The 23,016-nt window shown below is 41.9% G+C and overlaps 1 protein-coding gene across 2 annotated transcripts in view; it reads right to left on the reverse strand.

The window, feature by feature from the left end:
- Positions 1-711: 711 nt before the first annotated feature.
- MIPEP (mitochondrial intermediate peptidase) overlaps positions 712-23,016 on the reverse strand; it is a 224,634-nt gene continuing 202,329 nt past the window's right edge. For both annotated transcript variants that reach the window (XM_053563469.1, XM_053563467.1), the window contains exon 19: positions 712-970. In XM_053563469.1, coding sequence (XP_053419444.1) covers positions 873-970 — 98 coding nt within the window. In that variant the 3' untranslated portion in view covers positions 712-872. The remainder of the gene's footprint in view (positions 971-23,016) is intronic.

Here is a 23,016-nt window from a genome sequence, read left to right on the forward strand (position 1 = left end):
ATGTATGTTCTCATTCTGGAGATTTGGAAAATCTTTCCTTTTTACTTCATCATTAGTAGTAAGAAGCAGGAAGAGGCTGTTAGCAAATGCCTTTTAAAAATGGAAATCTATAATTAAGTTCTTGACTTTAATGGTGGGAAAAACCCATTAAATAATTTCTTCCCCGATATTAGCAAATTACAGAACAAAATGCAACAGCATAAAGCAGCTGGGCTCTGGATAAAAACGGGACATGGTTTTGACATCCCAGCTTCCTTATTTACCAGTTGTGTGACCCTGGCAGTTCACTTAGTAATCGTACCTACCTATTAATTCTACCTTTAGGCCAGAAAAGTAAGAGTTCAAGTCCTCGCTGCTTTGAGTTCATCTGTGTGGTACCTAAACATTCCTAAAAAAATAATGTGGACAATTATAAGAACTTTGGAAACCGCACTTGGTTTCTTGTTTCCTGCAGCTGACTAAAGTGCATTTCAAAGCCTAGTGTGGTGGTCTTAAGAAGTGGTAATCATTCTTAAAAGAACTGTTCTGAAGATTGCTTCAAACTGTGCCAATGATCAGTGGAAAAACGGAGAGTTCAACAGTAAGTGGTTACACAAAGGAAACACCCATACCCTAATTTAACATCCCCATGTGAAACTGTAATTTTTAAGAGCTTGCTCAGAAGATTTCCATATGTTTAAAAATTTGCCAAACAGGTGGGAAAAGCCAGTATAATTAAAACAAATTATTTATTCCAAGTTCAATCTGTTTGAAGTTTTTCAGAAGTTATTACAGAAGTGAACACTGACATCAAAAACGAGTTTTCACAGCTGTAGCATTTATAACAAAGTTAATATACATGACCAGGATGCAAAAGATTGAGGATGTTTCCATTATTCAGAATCCATGAAAAAAGTTTCGAAGTCCAGGTCCAAGTCAGAGACAAGGGCACTTACAAAGTCATCAACAGAAGGACACTTCTGAAGCATTCCTGCAAATGAAGGAGAGGTCAGTGACACGCTCACTGGGAGGCAAGGACAAGGACACAGATTCAGATTCCTAAGGGAACCTTCAGGCTCTGTGAAATCAGAGTTTGGTTCTATGACCTGATTATAAGGACATTTCATAAAGTCAGGGGCAACAGTCTGAAACTATTTATACTTTTTTAAAAAATTAAATCATAGCTGTGTACATTAATGCAATCATGGGGTACAAAGTGTTGGTTTTATATACAATTTTAAATATTTTCATCAAACTGGTTAGCATAGCCTTCATGGCATTTTCTTAGTTATTGTGTTTAGACATTTATGTTCTACACCTAGTAAATTTCACATGTACCCTTGTAAAATGCACCGTAGGTGTGGTCCCACCAATTACTCACCCTCCACCAATCCTCCCCCCTCTCCTCCCCTCTCTTCTTCTTGGGCTATAATTGGGTTATAGATTTCATAAGAAAGCTACTATTTATAATTTTAATGCACTTTTACTAACTATATTATCACAACTTAGCTTAGAGAGATAGGCCCAAATATACTTCCTAAGGGTTTTTAATCTTTGGGTATATTATATATACACTTGGAGTGATATTAGAGGATTAAGTTTTTAGTTATCTTTGACGGGGATGATTCAGAATTTAATAAATTTAATAACTTATCAAGTTTTATTATCCAACTTTATCCACTTCAGAATCAACCAAGTGTTAATTCTTTTATAGGAATGTTATATTAGAATCAAGTTACTGGCTTTCCTTCAGACTTCTCTGTCCTAGAAAACTCCTGGCTTTGCAACTTACTAACTGCATAATGCAGAAATCACTTAAAATCTCTGGTACTCAAACTTCCTCACTTAATATACAAGGTAGCTCTAAAGATAAAACAAGAAGATGCATTAGGAAGCAGCGAGGCACCGTATCTAGCATACATTAAGAATTCGGGCTGGGCCCAGTGGCTCAGGCCCGTAATCCTAGCACTCTGGGTGGCTAAGGTGGGAGAACTGCTTGAGCTCAGGAGTTCAAGACCAACCTGAGCAAGAATGAGACATTGTCTGTACTAAAAAATTAGCTGTGCACAGTGGCACACACCTGTAGTCCCAGTTATTCAAGAGGCTGAAGCAGGAGGATCATTTGAGCCCAGTAGTTAGAGGTTAAGTGAGCTATGATGATGATATTGTACTCTATCTCAGGTGACGAAGTGAGACTATCTCAAAACAATTCAATAAAAAGCTGAATTTATCTCCTTTTTTTACTCCAAAGAAGCCAGGGACAAGGATTCAATCAATCAACCGTATTGCCCCTACCTGTATTCTTGGCAGAAAGTGCTAATTCAAGGGTTGAATAGGCTCTGTACGTTAACATTTAATTTGGGGGACGGATCCTGTAAAACCACTTTCAACATCAACTCATTAAAAGATTGCCAGAGTCCTATTATTGTCTGAATCATTATAATGTAATTCACTGAAGACGTATTTAACATTTGCTGTATATAAAGAATCAGGTCAGGTCATGGGCATAAAAAGATGGGCAGTCTAAGTTGCAATGTGAAGGTGAGAAGAACACACTCCCAAAGATGACCAAAAGTAAATATCCACAGGGCAGAGAACTAACTTGACCTCTATTTCATACCACACGTAAAAATTAATCTGAGATAGTTACAGACCTAATTGTAAAAGCTAAAATTCGTAAGTATTTTAAAAAATCCATACAGAACATCTTTATAACTTTGAAGTAGGCAATGTTTCTTAGGACACAGAAAGCAATAACCATAAAAGAAAAAAACCGATATTACATTTCATCAAAATCAAAAACACCCACTCTTTAAAAGAAACCATTAAGACTGTGAACAGGGAAATGAGACAGTGGTAAAAAATACTCACAAAACATATATCTCACATTGGATTGGTATTCAGGGTATATTCAACTCTTTCAGGAATTAAAAGAATTCCTTTCAATCCATCATAAAAACAAGAAAAAAATTATAAATGGACACAAAATTTGACTTCGTAAGGTCAGACCTTTCACAGAAGAGAATAGCCAAATAAATAACACAACTAATAGGCACTGAGAAAATACTCAACATCATTACTCATCAGGGAAATGAGAACTAAACCCAGTGACACACCGCAACACACCCACCAGAACAGCTAAAATTAAAAAGATCAACACCACCAAATGTTGACAAGGTTGTGGGCAACTTATACTGTCATACATCTGTGGTGAAGGGTAAAATGATATAACCACTTCAGAAAATAGTCTAGCAATTTCTTATAAAACTAAACATAAATCTACCCTGTATATAACCCAGAAATTTTACTCATAGGTATTTACTCAAGAGAAATGAAAGCATATGTCAGCTAGGAAAGAACCTGTATAACCCCATACTAGAAACAACACGAGTTTCCATTAATAGGATGTGGACGTGACATATTCATGTAATGGATTATCCCTCAGGAACAAGAGGTATAACTACTCATACGTGCAACAACATGGATGAATCTCAAAATCACTGCACTGAGAGAAGGAGGCCAGGTGTGGTGGCTCATCCTATAATCCTGGCACTTTGAGAGGCCAAGGTGGGTGGATAGCTTGAGCTCACGAGTTCAAGACCAGCCTGAGCAAAAAGCAAGACCCCGTCTCTACTAAAAAATAGAAAAAACTGAGGCAAGAGGATCACTTGAGCCCAAGAGTCGGAGGTTGCTTTGAGCTATGATGATGCCACGGCACTCTTTATCAGGGTAACAGCTTGAGACTTTGCCTCCAAAAAAAAAAAAAAAAAAGTAAGAAAGAAGGAATCTTTGCATAAAGGAGAATGTACCATCTGATTTCATTCAGATGAAGTTTAAAAGCAGGCTAGATGAAATTAAAAAACCCAGAACCATGGCTGCTTTTGGTAACAGATACTGAAATTGACTGAGAAGGGGTACGAGGAAACTCTCTGACGTGATGGGAGTTTCTAGGTCTGGACAGTGATTTGAGTTATAAATGTACGTGCATACCATGCTATTCATTCAACATTTCTAAGTGTTTGAAAATTTTCAAAATCAAAATTGGAAAGAGGAAACTGTGGATGTTTATAGCACAAACTGCAGTCAAGTGGGAGAAAACAGACTGATGAGTTCCAATGCAGCGATTCAGGTTTTGTGGAGAAGGGATCTGAACACAAATTTAAAAGGTGAGTAGGATTTGGGAGCAAATTAGAGCCTTGAAGGCAGAGGGACACCATACGAAAAGGCAAAGAAGTGGGAAAGTGTACAGTGTGTGCTGACCATGCAGTGTTTGGTGGGGTAGAAGGCTAGAGGGGACTTTGGGAGAGGAGCAGTGTGATATGGCCCTGAAGCTCCAAACCACAGCAGCAAGCAGAGCAGGAGGGCTGAACAAGCTGCAACCCAGGGGATGCTTCGTGTGCACACGGCCAGCCTTCCACTGGCAATAGGAACGCAGAGCTTGGGGGTCAGGTCTGGGCCTAGACACGTGGATCCAATTGTCCCCACTGGGCAGGGCATACACTTTGGGAAACATACCAAGGATTGGTCAATATGGTGAACATGAGAATAGCAGGTTCAAATGCATACTTGAAAGCTACTAACTAGACCTGGTGTGCTTGAGAACAATAAAATACTATAATATTTTCAACTACAGACCAAAATATTTTCAATTCTAATAGCTCCATTTTAGGAAATATTTAAGAAATAAGGGGACAGTTATTGGAAGAGAATTTCATTGCTATGTCTTTATTTATTCAACTACAATTCAAAACACAATTTTCTTACAGTAAAATAATTCCTGTGGATGAATGCAGCTGTGTCTCTGGTCCAGCAGTGTAACTAATGATAGAAACGCTGGTCTCTAATTGTTAAAGTAGCACACTTTTGCTGTACCTTCTAGAAGGTTATTACCTAAGTAGACTCAATCTCATTAGAAATCAGGTTTCATGCATTTCCTATGTGCCAGGTTTCTTGATGCAAATAACATCTGTAGGGAAAAGACTTAAACATGGCTCTCAATCAAACGTGCTAACCTGTCCCACCATTTTCTGCCTTTTAATATTTGAAACATTTCTATAATTACATAACTGGTCATTTATAATTAAATGACTAGAAGGTAAAACCATTTATTCAGAGCCAACTTCTGCAGGTTAAGTATGGCTCTCTTGTTCCTTTGAAGTGGTTTACTTCAGCTCAACCAACTGCCAATATAAGCATGACCTTGCTCTCTCCTTGTTGGCAGGCAAGCCTAACTAGTACACGTCCTTCTCCAATTTCCCATCTTAAACTATCCTTGCGATTTCAGAGAATGGCAACTGTGGCAACAAGAGAAAAATACACACACATGTGGGCTTTCCTAACAAAATATGGTTTGGTGACTTTGTATGTAATGTGATTGCCAAAGATGAAGGTTCAAAAAGGAGAAGATGAGGAATAAAGAGCAGTTACTGGGTCCAGAACACTTGTTATAGTATCCTCGCTCTAAATAGATCAAAATGCTTTGCGTGGGCTGGGCACAGTTGCTCACACCTGTAATTCCAGCACTCTGGAAGGCCAAGATAGGCGGATCGCCTGAACTCACGAGTTCAAGACCAGCCTGAGCTAGAGCAAGACTCCATCTCTAAAAATAGCCAGGTGTTGTGGTGGTGCCTGTATAGGAAGGCTGTGGCAAAAGAATTGCTTGAACCCAAGAGTCTGAGGTTGCTGTGAGCTGACGCCACAGAACTCTCCTAGGGCGACAAAATGAGACTCTGTCTCACCGAAAAAAAAAAAAAAAAGCTTTGTGAGTGTCAACATAGACAATTAATAGAATACTCAATGTTCCACAAGTAAGAAAAATTGAAGTTGGCTTTTGTAGTAAAAAAATTCCAAGAAAGCTTTGATTTTTATTTTTCTTAAACTGATAAAGATGTCCGCTTTGCCTTTAAGCCTTAATTTTAAAGGGGTGCTGGTTAGACTTGCACTTTCTTAAGTGTCCCTGGGAAACAGGTTAGAGCTGACGAACACCTTTCACTGTGGAAATCACCCAAATTAGGGAGAAATGGATGGATCTTGCCCAAAGGCCTCAAACTGTTCATAACTTTCCACCTCAAAGAGACATACCTGGCAACGATCCGTCCACGACAGGGAAGAAGGCAGAGGAGTTCCACCTGCTTGTCCCACTGAGAGGGACTCATAGTACAGTGAGTAAAGGATGCTGATGTAATTTATGCTTCTCCTCATTTTACCTCTGAGGCAAATGGGCTGATAAAAGATAGTACAAGCCAGAACATTTTCATCCCGGCTGCTCTGCTCAAACAGGCGTGTTTCATAACCTTAAACTACCAGGGTAATTATTCTAGTCCTGACTAAAATAAATTATGATATCAAAAAGATTCCAAGGTGGACCAAATTGCAGTGTGTGCTGTTCTCCTGAGCAACTGTTGGCAAAGAGGTGGAAATAAAGTGAGGATAAAGATATTGTGCAGGAGGACATGACCCTCAGACGGCTCCTCTGAGAGGCCACCTCTACGCCACCCACAACATGACGACAGTGACCCAGGAGCACCAGCTGTGTGCTAGGTCCCACTAGCTCCTCAAAACACACCTGAGGGACCTATCTTTACAAGTAAGAAAATAGAAGCAAAGAGAGGTCACATACTCTTAGAGGGTTTTTTGTTGTTTTTGTTTTTATCCTGACAGTCTGGTTCCAGAGTCCATGCTCTGAAAGTATCATGATATACTGGCACACTCCCTGAAATTCTGTTAAATTATATATATTCTATGAAGGAGTATATTTAAATATCAGCATCCTTGATGTGACAAAACATAAATGTGTGGAGAAATCCGGAGAAAAAGATCTCATTGCTTCCTGATACCATGACCCAGCTGTGTGCTAGTAAGTGCACCCAGCTTACTAGCAGTTTCCTTACTGACTTGAATTCAGGACAAAGTGTCTACTGTTTCTTGGGCAATTCAGTTTCTGTCCCATGAAGACCATTTTATAAGCAGTCGTACCGTGTAACTACCAAACTGGAAGTAGAGGGCAGGGAACAAGTGCTGCTCACAGTGGTTTTGCCCAGTTTTGACAGGTACATTCGTGTGACCAGGACAGCACTTATGTCACCACCAACAGCCTCTTCCTATCAGGGCACAGCACTCACAGCGCTCAGTTCCTGCTGAAGTTCAGGTGGTGGTGTGATCCGTAGGAAAGTGCCCAGGAATTGTGCACTCCAGAATGTTTTCTGGGTAGCTCTAAGTATTTGTGGTAACTCTCTTGCAAACAGAAGCTCTTTCTTGTTTAAGGGACCTCCAACTATGCATATTTTTGTGTTTTCACCAAGAAAACATTTTGTCAGTTCCAGGATAAGTTCAATATGTATACAAAGCTGCAAGTTCATGCCCTTTCATTTTGGAATATATATGATAAGTACATAACCTCACCAGACCTTCATTTAAAATCAACATACTCAAGGCCTAACTTCTTTAACCCCTTAAATGTCCTTTGGGGTCTATGACCAATGTAATTATCTGAAAACGTGCTTGAGAACAAGTAGTTGGTGGTTGGATCACGCCTCCAATCCAACCTTACAAAGATGGAATCATTTTTTGGCTCCCTTTACAAAGTGCCTGGGGTGAAATGGTTTGTGTGTCATTTAATTTATTGTATATGGGGGATTACCAGGGCAATTAGAAAACATTAGAATTATTTTAAGCCTTAGAAGAGAAGCAGAATAGCTACATGGCCTATCTGAGTTTATGTCATATAATGCTTGACACCAACCAAGTGTGCAATAAAACAAAACTGAGTTGTATCAAGGCTTAACAAGGGACAATGAATGAATGAGGTGACTATTAGTAGAACCTTTGTAAGGGTTTTCCATCCACCCACCCATTCTTCATTCATTCTGTGTCTGAGTGTCTAATGTGAATTTAAGACAAGCAAAAAAAAGCATTTTTCAAAAAATTTTCAGAATATTATGGGGGCACATACGATTTGGTTATATAGATTGCATCTGTGTATTTTAAGTCCAAGTTATAGGTGTGCCCTTTATCCAGAAAGGTGCAATGTACCTGTGCAATTAACCAACTGGGTGGGTATTTACCCATCATCTTCTACTTTTTATTAGGAAAACAGCACATATAAAAAAATCAATGAGACTCTATCTTATAGAAACTATGACCCAGTGGCTCAAAAGTATAGATCAGTATCGCTGGCGTTACCTGGGAACCTGTTAAAAGTGCAAATTCTTGATTCCTATCCCAGACCTCCTGAATCACAAACTGGGGCGGGTGCAGAGATCTGTGTCTGACCATGCCCGCCTGCTGACTCTGCTGCAGGTCTCTGCTCAGATGGACCTGTAGAAACTTATGAAGCCCACAATGAGGTGCAGTTTCTTTCAACTGGCAACTAAAACTTGAAAAATACTGAGCAAGAGAGATGCATCTGATTTTCTAGTTAACTACACAAAAAACTATTTGTTTCTCAGCTGAAATGGAAACACGATCATCTCATGCATAACTATAATTTGTCTGGGGCACTATGCAAAATTATGATAAAAGCTTGGACACAGCTGGCTGAAAAAGCACCTAAAATGGTTAAGTGGATCTGACACAAAAATGGTGGAGAGAGACAGCTAGAAAGGGGTGGGGCATAGACTGAGTATAGCCCAGGGCTATGTCTTGATCAAGCAGCCTCCCAGGTCTGAGGTGCCCTTTGGAGGTTAGAGTAGAATTTTTATTTGAAAGATTAAAAGGCAAGGTTTATTTTCATTTCTAGAAATACCCTTAAAAACAGAGCTTTGTGTCAATCAATTATTGACTCTTATAAGGAAAGATCTGAAATGTAGCTAAGTAGCTCCCTCCATAAAACCACCCTGACTTCCTGAGCTTGAGAATGATAATCAATCCTCAGTCAAGCAGGAGCCCAGAGGGCACCTACGAGGAGCCACCTATGCAGGGAAAACACCAGGAAGTCAGCATGGCACTAAAGCCTGCGGGAAGGTCATGAGTCCTGCTGGAGTGGGGTCTCCACAGGGTGGTTCTCAGCAGAAAGGCGGATGGGGATGCTTAGAGTTCCTTGAAATTTGAGCTCTAACATGACCATCTCGGCCTGAATGTCAGGCTCCCTGTAATGTGACATCAAGCAGGGATATGACGGTTCCTCATTCCACTTCAGACTGAAAGTTTGCTCGGGCATTTATCTTTTTTTGTTTTTTTTTGTCGAGACACAGTTCTACCCTATGCCCTGAGCAGAGGGCAATGGCGTCGTAGCTCACTGCAACCTCAGACTCAGGCTGTGGGCATCCTGCTGCCTCAGCCTCCGAAGCCGCTGGGATTACAGATGCTCGCCGCGGCGCCCGGCTGGGTTTTTCCATTTTTTTCATGAGTCGGGGTCTCACTCTTGCTCAGACAAGCCTTGAACTCCTGAGCTCAAGCAATCCTCCTGCCTCAGCCTCCCACAGGGCTGGGATTACAGGCGTGAGCCACGGCGCCCGGCTCGGGCATTTATCTTAAATCAAGTGCTCTGAGTACCTATAGGCCGGCACTGTGTGCTGCAGACAGCAGGCACACAGGGATGGTGAGACACAATTTCTGTTCTCAGGGACCTGGAGAGAAAATAAGTATTAATCATGTAGAACAGAGGTAGGTACGAGGCATGGTGAGGTACAAGGGGGGGGTGGGGGTGGCGGGTGCGATGGGCGCAGCCTGGGAAGGGGCATTTGAGGGGCAGACAGAGAGTCTTTCTGAGAGGCAGAGCCACGTGGAGCTGATCAGCCCACAGAATGGAGACTAGGTGACAACCAGGGGCAAGAACAGGCCAGACGGGGCCCGGGAAAGGAAGGCCTGACGACACCTGCTTATTTTGCCAGCCAGCACCCACTTTCCCTCTGGTCAGAAAAAAAGGCTCTGCTTTAGAGCAGAAGTCCTCAAATAAAGGTGATTTTGTCACTCAGGCGACATCTGGTGAGATCTCAGGACAGCTTTCAAGGTCCCCTGGAGGAGCAGTCCTGCAGTGGCCAGTGAGCAGAGCTCCACAGGACTATCTACCAGTGTGTCCTCCTGGCCTTCCCTCACCCAGCGAGAGTGGCCAGATATGTTCAAGGATATGGCCAGATATGTTCCTTGAACTGGAGTCTTAACAGAATGGACGAGGTCTGAGGATGACTGCAAACGACCCATCCTGGCACCAGCACCCACACAACACACCAGTTCCCTCTGCCTAGACCCCCTGAGTGGTTCTTCCCAGGCCCTGTCCTGACTTCTCCCTTTGATTCTGTGGCCTTCTCCATATTCCAAAAAAATTCTGCTATGGTAAGCCACAGTTGGTTCTATTTCTTTCAAGAGGATTCTCAGTTGATCAAAAAAAAAAAAAAAAAGGGCGGCGCCTGTGGCTCAGTGAGTAGGGCGCTGGCCCCATATGCCAAGGGTGGCGGGTTCAAACCCAGCCCCGGCCAAACTGCAACAACAACAACAACAAAAAAAAAAAAAAAAGAGAAAAAAAAATCAATTCACAAGTTATTAAAAGAGATTAAATTATGTCTGGAACACTGGCATTTTTGTTTGATCAAGATCCAGTGGTGTGGATCCCAGTTTTTCACTAGAAGCAGGGCTTTTCCCCCATTTAAATGATTCTTGTCTTTCTCCTGATTCACAAAGTGCAAGTGATATAGGATTCTCCTTCTCAAGTTCACTGGAGAAATAAGGTATTCTTTGCCAAAGAGGGAAGAAGTATCTCACTGCCACAGAGCCCTGCCAGGGTGTGGCAGGAGGTATGAGGGGACAAGAAAGGGCAGACAGGGCCTGCCCCGATGTGTGGGTCCTCCTGATGCTGGCTCTTTCCTTTGGGGGAGAGGAAAGGAAACAGCTCTGCTTGTGTGTTTCAAGGGGGCAAGAGAAGTTCATGGAGAAAGGAGGCCCTGGGTGCTCTGCACTTGGGGGCCAGGTGGACGCAGCCCCGAAGCAAAGATGGCCGGGACAAATAGCTCACTAAGACCAAAAGCCGAACAAAGCCTTGCATTACAGACACTGCACTGGACTCAGTTTAAGTTAATTAATTAAGTTCCATCAGCCAGCTTTATATTTAAGGCCAGTGGTATCACTCATTTGGGAGACAGTCTCATCAACTAAGAAGAGCCTCAGGTTCCAAAACTGAAACATCCTGGGAGACCCCCTACTGGGACAACAGACCAAGCTTTGAAAACCAGCGGAGTAAATGTCCTGCGGGTCTATGGACAGCCTTGGGAGCATGGTGCAGGTTTGAATTTCAGCTGAAAGGAACATTATCTTATCTGCATTCTATAACTTACAGAGTAAATCTAATTCTCCTGTTATAATGATATAAAAGTTTTCCTTTGAAGGAGTGCTAAGAAGAAACAGAGAGAAAAAATAAATTCTTTCTTTTCTAAATAAACCCTTAGGTGGCTCTAAAGAAAGCGGTACATGGTAAGCAACTGCTTGGCTTAACTAACTGGTTATGGGAGCTCAGATCTGTCACTTAACTGTTAAGGGCAACCTGAGTAAAGGCAAAATATTGGAGTTTAGCATGATGTTTGAAGTTCGTAAAATTGGCATAATGTCATCTTTGCTAAACTATTTTAAGGATTAAATAAGACACAGGTGTAACACATAGAAATGCCCCATGACTCGCGATAATAACATCAGACACAGAGATTTATGAAAATCTACTTCCCAGTTCAAGAGTTGAAGGATGGGGTTGCTCATTATTTCTGTACAAGTTGGATTCCAAAACACTGGTTTATGGTTAAGTATTTAGGACACTCTCATAAAACTCACAACAGTCCTAAGCTACAAGCAATTATCTAGCTTATGAGTCACTGCTTGGTTTACCTTTTTGGACTTTTTCATTAGATAACTGTTTGTCTACTAAAGGAAACAAAGGATAAAAACTAGCAATTGGTCCATTTTTCTACCTGCTGGCAGCTGTGACGGGAGGGTCGTCACTGGGATGATGGGAAAATGGGCAGAGGTGATAGCCGCACAGCCGCACAGCTTTCGGTGTGTTTATACTGAAAACACACCTAGAACGACACATTTAAAAGTGGCCAAAATGGTAAACTGTACAGTATGTATATTTTACCACAGTTTAAGAAAAAGAAGATATCAAAAGTACTGAGAAGGTGCCTTTGACTGGCCCAGATGTGCAGCTGCTTGTGTTCCTGTCCTGTCACTGAACACAGCAAGAACTTGGATGTACCTGCAGAGACTTGGGAGGGGGTTGACAAGAGGTCTGAGCATTTCCACCACTGCTACCAATTCTGAAGACACATGGTAACAGTTCATGGCTACTTATTTCTGAAATAAATGCCAAATTCAGCTTAGACTGAGAATTACAGCTACAAAGCCTAGCCTGGCAGTTTGAAAAATCCTGAGTGAATTCTATCAGATGAGAATCCTCATTCCAGACCTGTCTCTCCCAAGCCTGGGGCAATTGTATGGCTCACCCTCTCCACTTTGAAGTCTTTCTCTGCTACACCACTGTGGTTACCCACACCCTATTCTAAAGGTGGATTCCCACTATCTGCGATCAGTTCTTGGGGAAATCAGATTATTGGCCAGAAAGTGAAATTCCTCTCTTCCTTTGAACTGAACAAAACTCCACTGCTCCCAGGGGTGGGTTAGTATCTATCATCCTCACACGTGAGGCTAGATCTTTGTGCAGTTACTGAGAGGACTGATGTGCAGCCTCTGAACTTGTTTTGGACCAAAGTTTCCAGTAAGAACAGCCCACATATCTGCTCTGTTTATACATTAGTTTATTTTAATTTCGTTGTCAGATTTAGTAACCATTTACAATTACATTTATGGGTTACAAAACATGTTGCCTTTTGAAGCTCAATGTCTTCCTTAAACACACCCACATATTAAACATGCACACACCCTCTTAAAAAATCAGTGCATTCAAAAGGGAGGCCTTACCCTGAGAACGCAGGTGCTCGCTTCCATTTCTTTCTTCCAAAAAGCTCTCAGCTATTTCAGAGGCTATGCTGGGTAAATATCTGAATAAGCCAAAGATTAAGTATTCTATTTGCTTGGCCATTATGCCAGGTCGCCATTTACCTCTATTATTGAAACTATGTCGTAATCTGACAGCTACTAAATTCTAACTCTGATTCCAGGACATGCTTTGCTCAATTATTCCTATTACACTGTGGAAGAAAGGAAGGTTTCTACCAATGAATGTGTTTTAAAATTCCAAATTTCGCTCTGCCTTCACACATTCATGCATTCACATTCAGCAAATCTCACTTTGCTATAAAATCATTTTATTGTGTGTAAGGCAATCACTATTTTATCATTTCTAGTTAGCACACACCACCTCTCAGGTCCTCATGGTATCTTACTCTGAGAACTCAAAAATACCATCTTTGAGCAGCAGTATACTCTTGATAAGGCAACTCAGTTACCAAAAATTATAAAAAAGCAAGGGAAAAAAATACAGTGGAACATGGACATACATATTGCCAAAGCAAAAAGCTGCCTGGTGTAACCTGAAAAAGTTTAAGGAATGGCCAGCCCACATGAGGTGAGTCAGAGTGTCTGCATCTGAATCCCAGCGCCCGCTTGCTGCTGTGCGACCTCAGGCATGTGGATACTTACCTTCCTCCCCTCCCACACCACTTAAAGAATTAAATGAGATTAGACATGCAGTGTGCATAGCACTTGGCACCACAGAAACACTCAGCAAATGCTTTTAGCTCTGGTTACTGCTACTGCGCTTGTTGTTGTGATTGCTGCTGTAAGTCTACATTGGATAACTGGTAAAACCAATTTCTGCTGCAGAGTCTCACTCTGTTGCCCTAGGTAGAGGGTAGTTGTATCATAGCTCAAAGCAACCCCAAACTCTTGGGCTTGAGCAATCCTCTTGCCTTGGCCTCCCAAGTAGCTGGGACTATAGGTGTGTGCCATGATGCCCAGCTACTATTTTTCTATTTTCAGTAGAGATAGGGGTCTTGCTCTTGCTCATGCTGGTCTTGAACTCTTGAGCTCAATCTACCTGCCTCAGTTTCCCAGAGTGTTAGGATTTCAGGTGTGAGCCACCGCACCTGGCCAATTTCTGCTACTTTTGTATCTCTAGAGTTGAACAGACAAGAGAGAGTTACAGAAGAAATATTATTTATCTTTGGAAAATCAGTATATAAAGCTATTGGACACTTTAATAACATTGCCTATCCTAACATGAAATGCAGATGCATGAAAAGGAAGACAAAACTAAATCTAGTGTTGAAATCCCAATTATTTGAGTGTGTGACTTAAGATTTTAAGAATTTCTTTTTAAGTTCAGTTTTGTTTAAACAGCTTGAAGGGAAAATTTAAGTGAAGGCTCGCCTTCCTCCTCACTCTGCAGCTAAATCCAACCAATCACACATTTAGTGCTGCACTGCGCTAGGCATATTCTAACTTATGTGGTGGGTTAGAAAAGGAACTTGATAATACTGTTTAAATATTTGTGGTGTGCAAACTCTGAGATTAAACAGGGATTATTCTTTAAAAAAAATATAAAAGAAAATCAGGCTTAGGTCTGATAATTACTTAATCTAATTTCATTACTATTTTTTTTTTTGGAGACTAGTCTCACTTTGTCACCCTTGGTAGAGTGTCATGGTATCATAGCTCATAGCAACCTCAAACTCTTGGGCTCAAGTGATTCTCTTGCCTCAGCCTCCCGAGTAGCTGGGACTACAGGTACCCACCGCAACGTCCGGCTATTTTTTTCTTTTAGAGATGGGGTCTCACTCTAGCTTAGGCTGGTCTTGAACCCATGAGCTCAGGTGATCTGCCTGCCTTGGCCTCCCAGAGAGCTATGATTCCAGGTGTGATCCACTGTGCCCAGCCTCTAATTTCATTATTAAAGTCACATAATAGTCCAAAGGAAAATGTTTCTTTTAGAAATTGTGAAATAGATTGAAATAAACACTAGAAGGTATCCTATAAGTGATCTTTCAGGAAATGATGCAGTTAAACAGAGAGAAATGTTCTTGTCCTTGGGTACTATGGCAATGTTTCAAATGAGTTGGTTAGGAAATGTCAATTTTAGTTACAATCTGCTCTAAATTTCTATGATTATTACTATTATTTAACTTCCTATTGGTGTACTTTGTAAATGTGAATTCATCAGGGCAACTCCAACATGAGTCCTGCCTAGGACACCTAGGACTCTTAATTTCCTCAGCCCTTGAAGCTCAGTGCCTCTGGGCGTCAAGCCGTGAAACGAAGAATCTAGACCCAGAGCTTGGGGGAAGGGACATCTGCTTTTCTAACCTATTTTTAGCCCACTGTGGACAGCACACATTTGTAACCACATGTTAAGAATGCCATGTCCATTTTTAAAGAACTGATGTTTCCATTAAGTAATTAAAGCACTGAAAGAATATTGTCTACATTCCTCTTAGAAGGCAGCAAGCATATGTTACAAATGGAATACAGGCAGTTCCCAAGTTACAAACATCTGACTTAAATACAACTCACACTGAGTAATGGAGGCTATTGTAGCAAGTTCCCGAGTTACAAACATCTGACTGGCATATGAATCCTACTTATGAACAGAGGCCATTATGAGTAATAGTAAATATACACGTTTCAACTTACATACAAATTTGACATAAGAACCTTTAGAACCTATCTGGTCTGTGACCTGGAGACTGCCTATAGTTACACATACTTCTGGAATGTGCCTACTATAAGATTTGTACCTAGGTAAAAAGAAAAGCTCCAAATCTCAAATAAAGTCATAATTCGGACACACACATTATCTCAAATAGCTACCCCACTGCAAGAGAGACTTGTCAACTTCACACAGCCAGTAGATAACGGTAGCTCACTGTTAGCAGGGGAAGCTATCAAAACACGTACTACCCACCAAAAGTAACCTCACAGTAATCAAGAGTCCCTGGCTCGGTGAGGGTTCTGGTGAGGAGCTATGCGCCAGTGGTGGCAGAAGGCACCACGAGGGGTCTGAAGGCCCAAGGGCTTGGATGATCCTGGCTGTGCTCACTCATGGCTCTGCACAGGAGAGCAAGTCACTCAACTCCTCCACCCTTCACTTCCCCATATTGGAAATGGAAATGACCAACTCACCAAATTAGTATTAAGTGGAGTCACCTTCGGTAGTTGGGGTGAGACTAGTAAGACAAAGACATCGTCCATGTCTGTGTCTGGTGCATGTTCATTCTGTCATTTATTTATTTATTTTTTGTAGTTTTTGGCTGGGGCTGGGTTTGAACCCACCACCTACAACATATGGGGCCAGTGCCTTATTCCTTTCAGCCACAGGCGCTGCCCATGTTCATTCTGTCATTGTCCCTTGGCCTTTCTCACAGAGACCCTCTCCTTCCACAAGTTATTCAAAACAGAGAACTATCTGAAGTGAGTTAAACAGGGACTTTTGAGGCTCAGGATTAGTAAAAGGTGTTCCACTATGACTAGGAAGAACCTGGTCAGAAAGCGGGCAGTGAGTCACCTCTCTCCTAAAAATGTTCCCTACCAAACGTCCCTGCTACCTAGTTTTTTTACTCACTGTCACTTGCCCTGTGCTTGGTACCGAACATTGCACTGAAATGCAAAGTGCCTAAAACATATATACTGTATATAGAACATAGCACAGAGCTGACAAAGATTTATAGTTCAAGTTAAAATTCTGTCTAGTTAAAAGTTAAACTTTCCAGAGGTTTTTTTTTATCATCTTTAATAGCAAAAATTATGCTGGCTGAATTTCATCACCAGAACACTGAGGATCAAATAGGAAAAAAATACGGATAGTACAGGCTACTGGGTTTAGCAGAAGAAAAGATATAACTTTTCCTGGTAAAGCATGATTTCCTTTTTTGGTGTGAAGAGCTCAATACACCATATAGATTCTATTACTCCACACCATAAAAACTACACAAAATGCTCATCAGTTTCTAGTATAGTAGTATATAGTTGGCTCGGAGCCCGTAGCACAGTGGTTACGGCGCCAGCCACATATGCCAAAGTTGGCAAGTTCAAACCCAGCCCAGGCCAGCTAAAACAGTGCCAACTGCAACCAAAAACAGCCAAGCGTTGTGGTGGGCTCCTGTAGTCCCAGCTACTTGGGAAGCAGAGGCAAGAGAATCGCTTAAGCCCAAGAGTTTGAGGTTGCTGTGAGCTGTTGACACCACAGCACTCTACCGAGGGTGGCAAAATGGGACCCTGTCTCAAAAAAAAAAAAAAAAAAGAAGTATGCAGTTATCTACCCGATGTGTTAAAACACCATAACCCACAGGAATTACTAATTCTTGGTGTTCCAAAGTCAATTAGAAAATTGGAAAACTGCCACTTTTTTTCTAATAAGACTAAATTTATTCAAACATTTATAAAATTTTGATTATAAGTAAGTATCCAATAGTATAAAAAGTACAAAACAGATCTGTAGATTTCTACTATGTTAATAGAAAGTGCATGACCACACACAGTACATGCTACAGGCAGAGAGAAGAAGAGAAAAATCAGACTGTGGTTGGGGTCTAATAATAAATAAATATATACAAAAGTAGAGATGATACATCAGAGTATATTTTACCACCAATACTGTAGTCAATATATATATATATATATAGATGAAACAAAAACAAAAAACCCACTTCAAAATAACTCAGAAGGATGATGATGGCTGAACTCCTATAATTCACCTCAAAGGCTGTTAAGGAAATTGCCACTTTTTTCATGAGGGCAATTCATTTATAACACCCACATATTTCCTTTTTAAAAATATCTTTGAAATACTGGGCTTGTATTTTAGCTTTAGTAATCGGCAACTCATATGTTATCTGTTTGGTGCAAAGTTTGACCTTTCTCCTTCTATTTATAAGCTAAGTACTTTTGAGTAACTATCAAAAGGTGGGCGCCTCTGATCTTTATAGAATGCTGCCTGTTTCTAGGAAGAGGCTGGATGTATTTGGGGAATGGCATCTGGTGGGAGCAGACTACAGACTCCAAGAACTGATCCCCATTACTATAGTTAAGTAATTGTGAGGCGCACAGCCTTGTTGAGGGAAGACAGCCTGTCTAGCTCATCATGCTGGCAGCCTCAGCGTATCACCCTTCCCCAGTGCCCACTCAACCCCCGGATGCCTCATCTGGTCGCCTAACTGGAACAAAGTACGAAGATATCTGTCCCAGCTGGTCAGGTGGGGCGGAACCCCAGGAGACAGCCAGTCCCCACACTGGTGTGCTGGTGTAGGCTGGCCCAGAAAGGACACCATCTTGCAATTCCACTTCCCAGAGGAGGCTCCAGCCTTTAATTCTCTATAGCTCTGACATACACACACCTGACCTATATAAATTCAGGGTCCATACATTATTATTAATTTTGGTATTCCTTAAGTGCCTGGTCAGCAATAAGTACTCAACAAATGTATGCTAAGCTTAAATGAATTTATGTCATCGACAGTGGACAAAAGATTTTCCCATTTGACAGATCACTCCTGGTCACTAACCTACAGGATGGACAAAGTTTGTGTGCACAGGAACTTTACATCTACCCTCTATTTGAACAGAAAGGTATCTGGATAGCTGTTTCAACCTTAGGCTACAGCAGTGGTGGGGCTAAAAGCAAATGTTGAAGGCCAAAGGCTTAGACAACTTAGTTCAAGTTAGAGTTCTGCCTAGAACTGGCCGTATTTTAGTTAAGCCGCAAGAGTTGCCTTAGCTTATATAACAATGCACAGTATTAACAGTCATAGGTCATCTAGAGCTTATTAAATCAGTGTCCAGAATTTATCTCTGTCTGTAACAGTGAAAGTATTTCCCATTTTAATTTCCATTTCTTTACTATTAATTTCCCAGATGGACTTGGTGGTATTGCATTGTAAGGATCAGAAAACAGAAGGAATGATCTACTTTACTACACTCTGCAGAACATTGGCTATGTTCAGTGGTAATAAATATGTGTGGTGTTTAGAGAAAAAGCTCTCTGAAGCAAAGAACCCAAACTATCTCAGATGGCCAGACAGGCAGCATTTGCTGAAGAACCTTTGCTTCCTTCTACCTGCTGACAAAGACTCTCAGGTCAAGAAAAGACAAAGGCAGTGAAGTAGCAGCAGGGGTCCTGAGTGGGTATGGTGGGGAGCAGGTAGAGGAAGCACCAACACGTGGACACTGGAGCAGGCTTGAGGGCAGAAGGAAGAGGACAGCCCCACTGACAGTACAGAGGGCACCTTTGTTATACATATAGATCTTCGTTTACATTAAAGAACTTCACAGAAATATGTTAAGTAATAAAAAGATTTCTTTAACCAGGCAAATAAAAACCTGTTGCCATTCTAATAATCACAGGTTTTATTTTTTTAATGGCACAAGAAACATTTAATCTTTTAAGTGTATTTGACATTCACGTATTTGCTCTGTTAACAAATATTGATTGAATGCCCATGTGCCCCGCTCTGCAAGAGGAGCTGTGGATACAGCTGTGAATGTGATAGTTTCCATCCCTCAGGGAGCTTATTCTTTATTGAGGCGCAGAGAGCATAAAACAATAAATGAAATGTTGAAATTACATCAGGAAATAAACATGTGCTATGAAGAAAAAGCAAAGCACACTAAGGGGGCACAGTGACAGGGGAGGCCCCCTAACTACAGGGAAAATGAAGACACTCTATATTCATAAGCTTTTAAGCAACACATCAAAATTCATCCAAAGGATTTACTTCCAACAGCACAGTTTTGCTTGGCATGTTAGTGGTTTCAATTATCTTATCTTTTAATACTTAATACATTTGCATGAGGGGATTTCCTCCTAAGTCACTCACAAATGTAAAATACATCCAGGGGTGGGCACTTGTCCCAAGCCAGAGCACAAGTCCTTCAAGCACGTCCTGGCACTACTGATGCTGAGCCTCCACCCCAGGGGGCACAGGTGCTAGCCAAGTCAGCTGGAATCGCCCTGCATTAATGCTTATCTCTCCCTTGAAAAATCCCACTTGATTGAAAAAATGAAAAGCAGAGAAACATTCTACAAAACAGACTTAGGAATAAACATCTATAAGTGGCACGCAATTACTGCTTCCATACAGTGCTGGGACGCCAGCTTTACCACATAGTGCCGTATTTAGGGATTCTTCAGAAAGCATGATTCAATGTCAATGGCATACGTTAAAACTGAATGGAATAAATACTACCAAATTTCAGTGCTATGAAACAATATAAAATGCCTTTTCTGTCTAAGTAATTATGTATATGCTTTGATAATAGGGACAGTTGGTGAAGCTGGTGTTGAACAGTGACTGTTTATTTAGCTTGCTTTCTTTAAAATGTCAGCTGCATGTCTTTTGACAGATAGGACTTACTATTCCTTGATTGCTGTCATGTTTGTATTGTGCAAATAACACCAGCAGTAAAGGTCCATGCTAAACACATTTGAGCTATTAGGTTAATACTGAGGTTATTAAAAAACCATAAAAGCATCACCATTTGTTACTGAAGAAGCCTTCAACACATCAAACTTTCAAGGTGGACTAAATATCGAGTCAATTTGCATAAATGTGTCATTCTGTCAATTAGTGTGCATTACTAAAATTAAAATGAACTTCTTCTTGGAGAAGAAGTGAGTTTCTCATCCTCAGAACCACGTAGGCTTAGGGGCGCTTCCCATAGCTCATTCTGGGCAGGGTCCCTGCAGTCTCTCAGGACTGAAGACCTTGGCCTGGGCGCTGGTGGCTGCATTGCAGCAGGGCAGCGTGCCTCACTCTTGCCTCGCGATTTCTGTCTAGTCCTTTCTCACACAGCTGCTATCACAACCATGTGACCATCTCTCCAGCAGCTAAAGCAAGGGGAGCTTGTGGACCATACTTGACACCCTGCTCACCCACCTCCATGCCAAATCGATCAAGAGTTTTTGACTTCGAGTCATAAAATCCTTCTTTTATCATTTGGCTGCCCATTCTTGTGGTCCTGGCCACCTTTACCTTTCAGCAGGTTAAGGCCAACAGCAGGGGCCTTTTAAAATTGAACCTTACCCTTGATCCCTCCTAATCATCTGCCTCCATAGCCAGTGGGTACTGTAAAACTTAAATCTGAGTTTGTCACCACTTGCCTTATGGATATCGTCAATGGTTTCTCACAGTCATTAGAATAAATGCCAGAAAATTTTCACAGCATCCACAATGAGCTGCTGACTCGACGGTGGTCACTGCTCAGCCTCTTCCTCTGTCCAGTGCCCCCCGAACCCACCCCCAGCTGCCAGAGCAACAGAATCATGGTGAGGGTCTAACTATAGGGTGGGAGTGTCACCACTGAAAATCTTCCCAAGGAGGTTTTTAAAGAAAACTTTTAATTTTAGAATAGTTGCATGTTTATGGAAAAGCTGTGATAGCACAGAGAGTTCCCACATTTGCCACACTCTGCCAGTTCCCCACCCCCACCTGCCCTGCCCGTTATTAGCATCTTACATTGCCGTGGCACATTTATTGCAAGTAGTGAGCCAATATTGATGGGATATTTCCTAAAGGCATACTTTATCCAGCTCTTCTTAGTTTTCATCTAATGTCCTTTTTTTGTTCTAAGATCCTATTCCAGAGACCACAGTACATGTAGATTACCGTGTCTCCTTAGGCTCCTCTAGACTCGGACAGTTTCTCAGACTTTCCTTCTTTTCAGCCACCTTGACAGTTTTGAGGAGCACTGATGTGGTATTTTGTAGAATGTCCTTAATTTGGTTTGGCAATGTTTTTTTCTTACGATGACCCAAGGTTATGGACTTTGAGAAGGAAGACCAGAGAGGTGAGGTGCCCCTATCATCACATCACATCAAGGGTATATACTACCTGTATGACATCACTGCTGATGTTGACCTTGATCACTTGGCTGAGGGATATCTGTCATGTTTCTCCACTGTAAGGTGACCCTCCTTTCCTTTTCCATACTATGCTCTTTGCAAGGAAGTCACTCCTCTCTACACAGCCCACACTTGAGGGCTGGGGAGCTATGCTGCACCTCCCTGAGGGCAGTGAACCCACATTCATCATTCCAAAGTCTTCTTCATGGGAGATCTGTTGATTCTATTCTATTCTACTCCATTCATTTATTTACTTAATCATTTACATCATGGATATACATTTCATACTTTGCATTATATTCTAAAACCAAGTCATTCATCTGATTGTTCCGACTGCTCCAACTTTGGCCACTGGAAGCTTTCAGTGGGCTCCTGACTCCCTGTGACTCACTCACCCATCACTATGGACACAACCTGGCACTACAAGGTGCTCTGGGCTCATCTTGTATTTTCCTTGCTCCAGCCCTAGAATCAGCCATTTCTCCAAGGAGCCCTGATTCCTTTTATTCTGGAGAATGGTGTAAACGCAACATCTGGGTGCCGGGTATGAGCAATGCTACTGAGACCAAGGAGATTTTTTTTTTTTTTTTTTTGCAGTTTTTGGCTGGGACTGGGTTTGAACCCGCCACCTCCAGCATATGGGGCTAGCGCCCTACTCCTTTGAGCCACAGGCGCCACCTGACCAAGGAGATTTTATGAAGAAAAAAGTAGGTATCTTGGATGGTGGCCAAGTAGCAGCTTCTATGCAGCTGGGCGCAGTGAGAGTGGGGAGAGAAGACTCCAGGCATCTCTGGCCAGTGGGTTTTGCCCAGAGACTTCCCTTTGGTGACACAGGAAGTCAGTGAGAGACTTCTGGACCCCACGAGGACAGAAGCGGTGGAAAACTGGCAAGTGGTTTGGGTGTATTTGTTCAGTTGGAGGCTGCCCGCATCTGTAACCATTGCAACAAGACTGTAAACAGGAAAAGCTTTACCTGTGGGCTGTTTTGGTTTTTGGGACTTGGGCACTCTATTGAATTGCCTTGTGAGATCCTAGGTGGGTGTGCAGACTACTTTGGGTGTTGTCTGGGGCCCCAGACTGAGCTGCTGAGCCGGAGGGGAGCTAGTATCATTTAGTTGTGGGCTGCTGGCACAGTTACTGTGGGGAAGCTGCCCCTGCAAGATGCAGCACAGGGATCGGCCTGGAGACCTTGGCTGAGTAATTTAGTGACTGAGCTGCCCAAAGGCTGGGGCTAAGACACCGGGGAAGTATGGAGATCCAAGTGTTTG

This window comes from Nycticebus coucang, chromosome 15 (assembly GCF_027406575.1).
Source record: "Nycticebus coucang isolate mNycCou1 chromosome 15, mNycCou1.pri, whole genome shotgun sequence".
Lineage (NCBI taxonomy): Eukaryota > Metazoa > Chordata > Mammalia > Primates > Lorisidae > Nycticebus > Nycticebus coucang.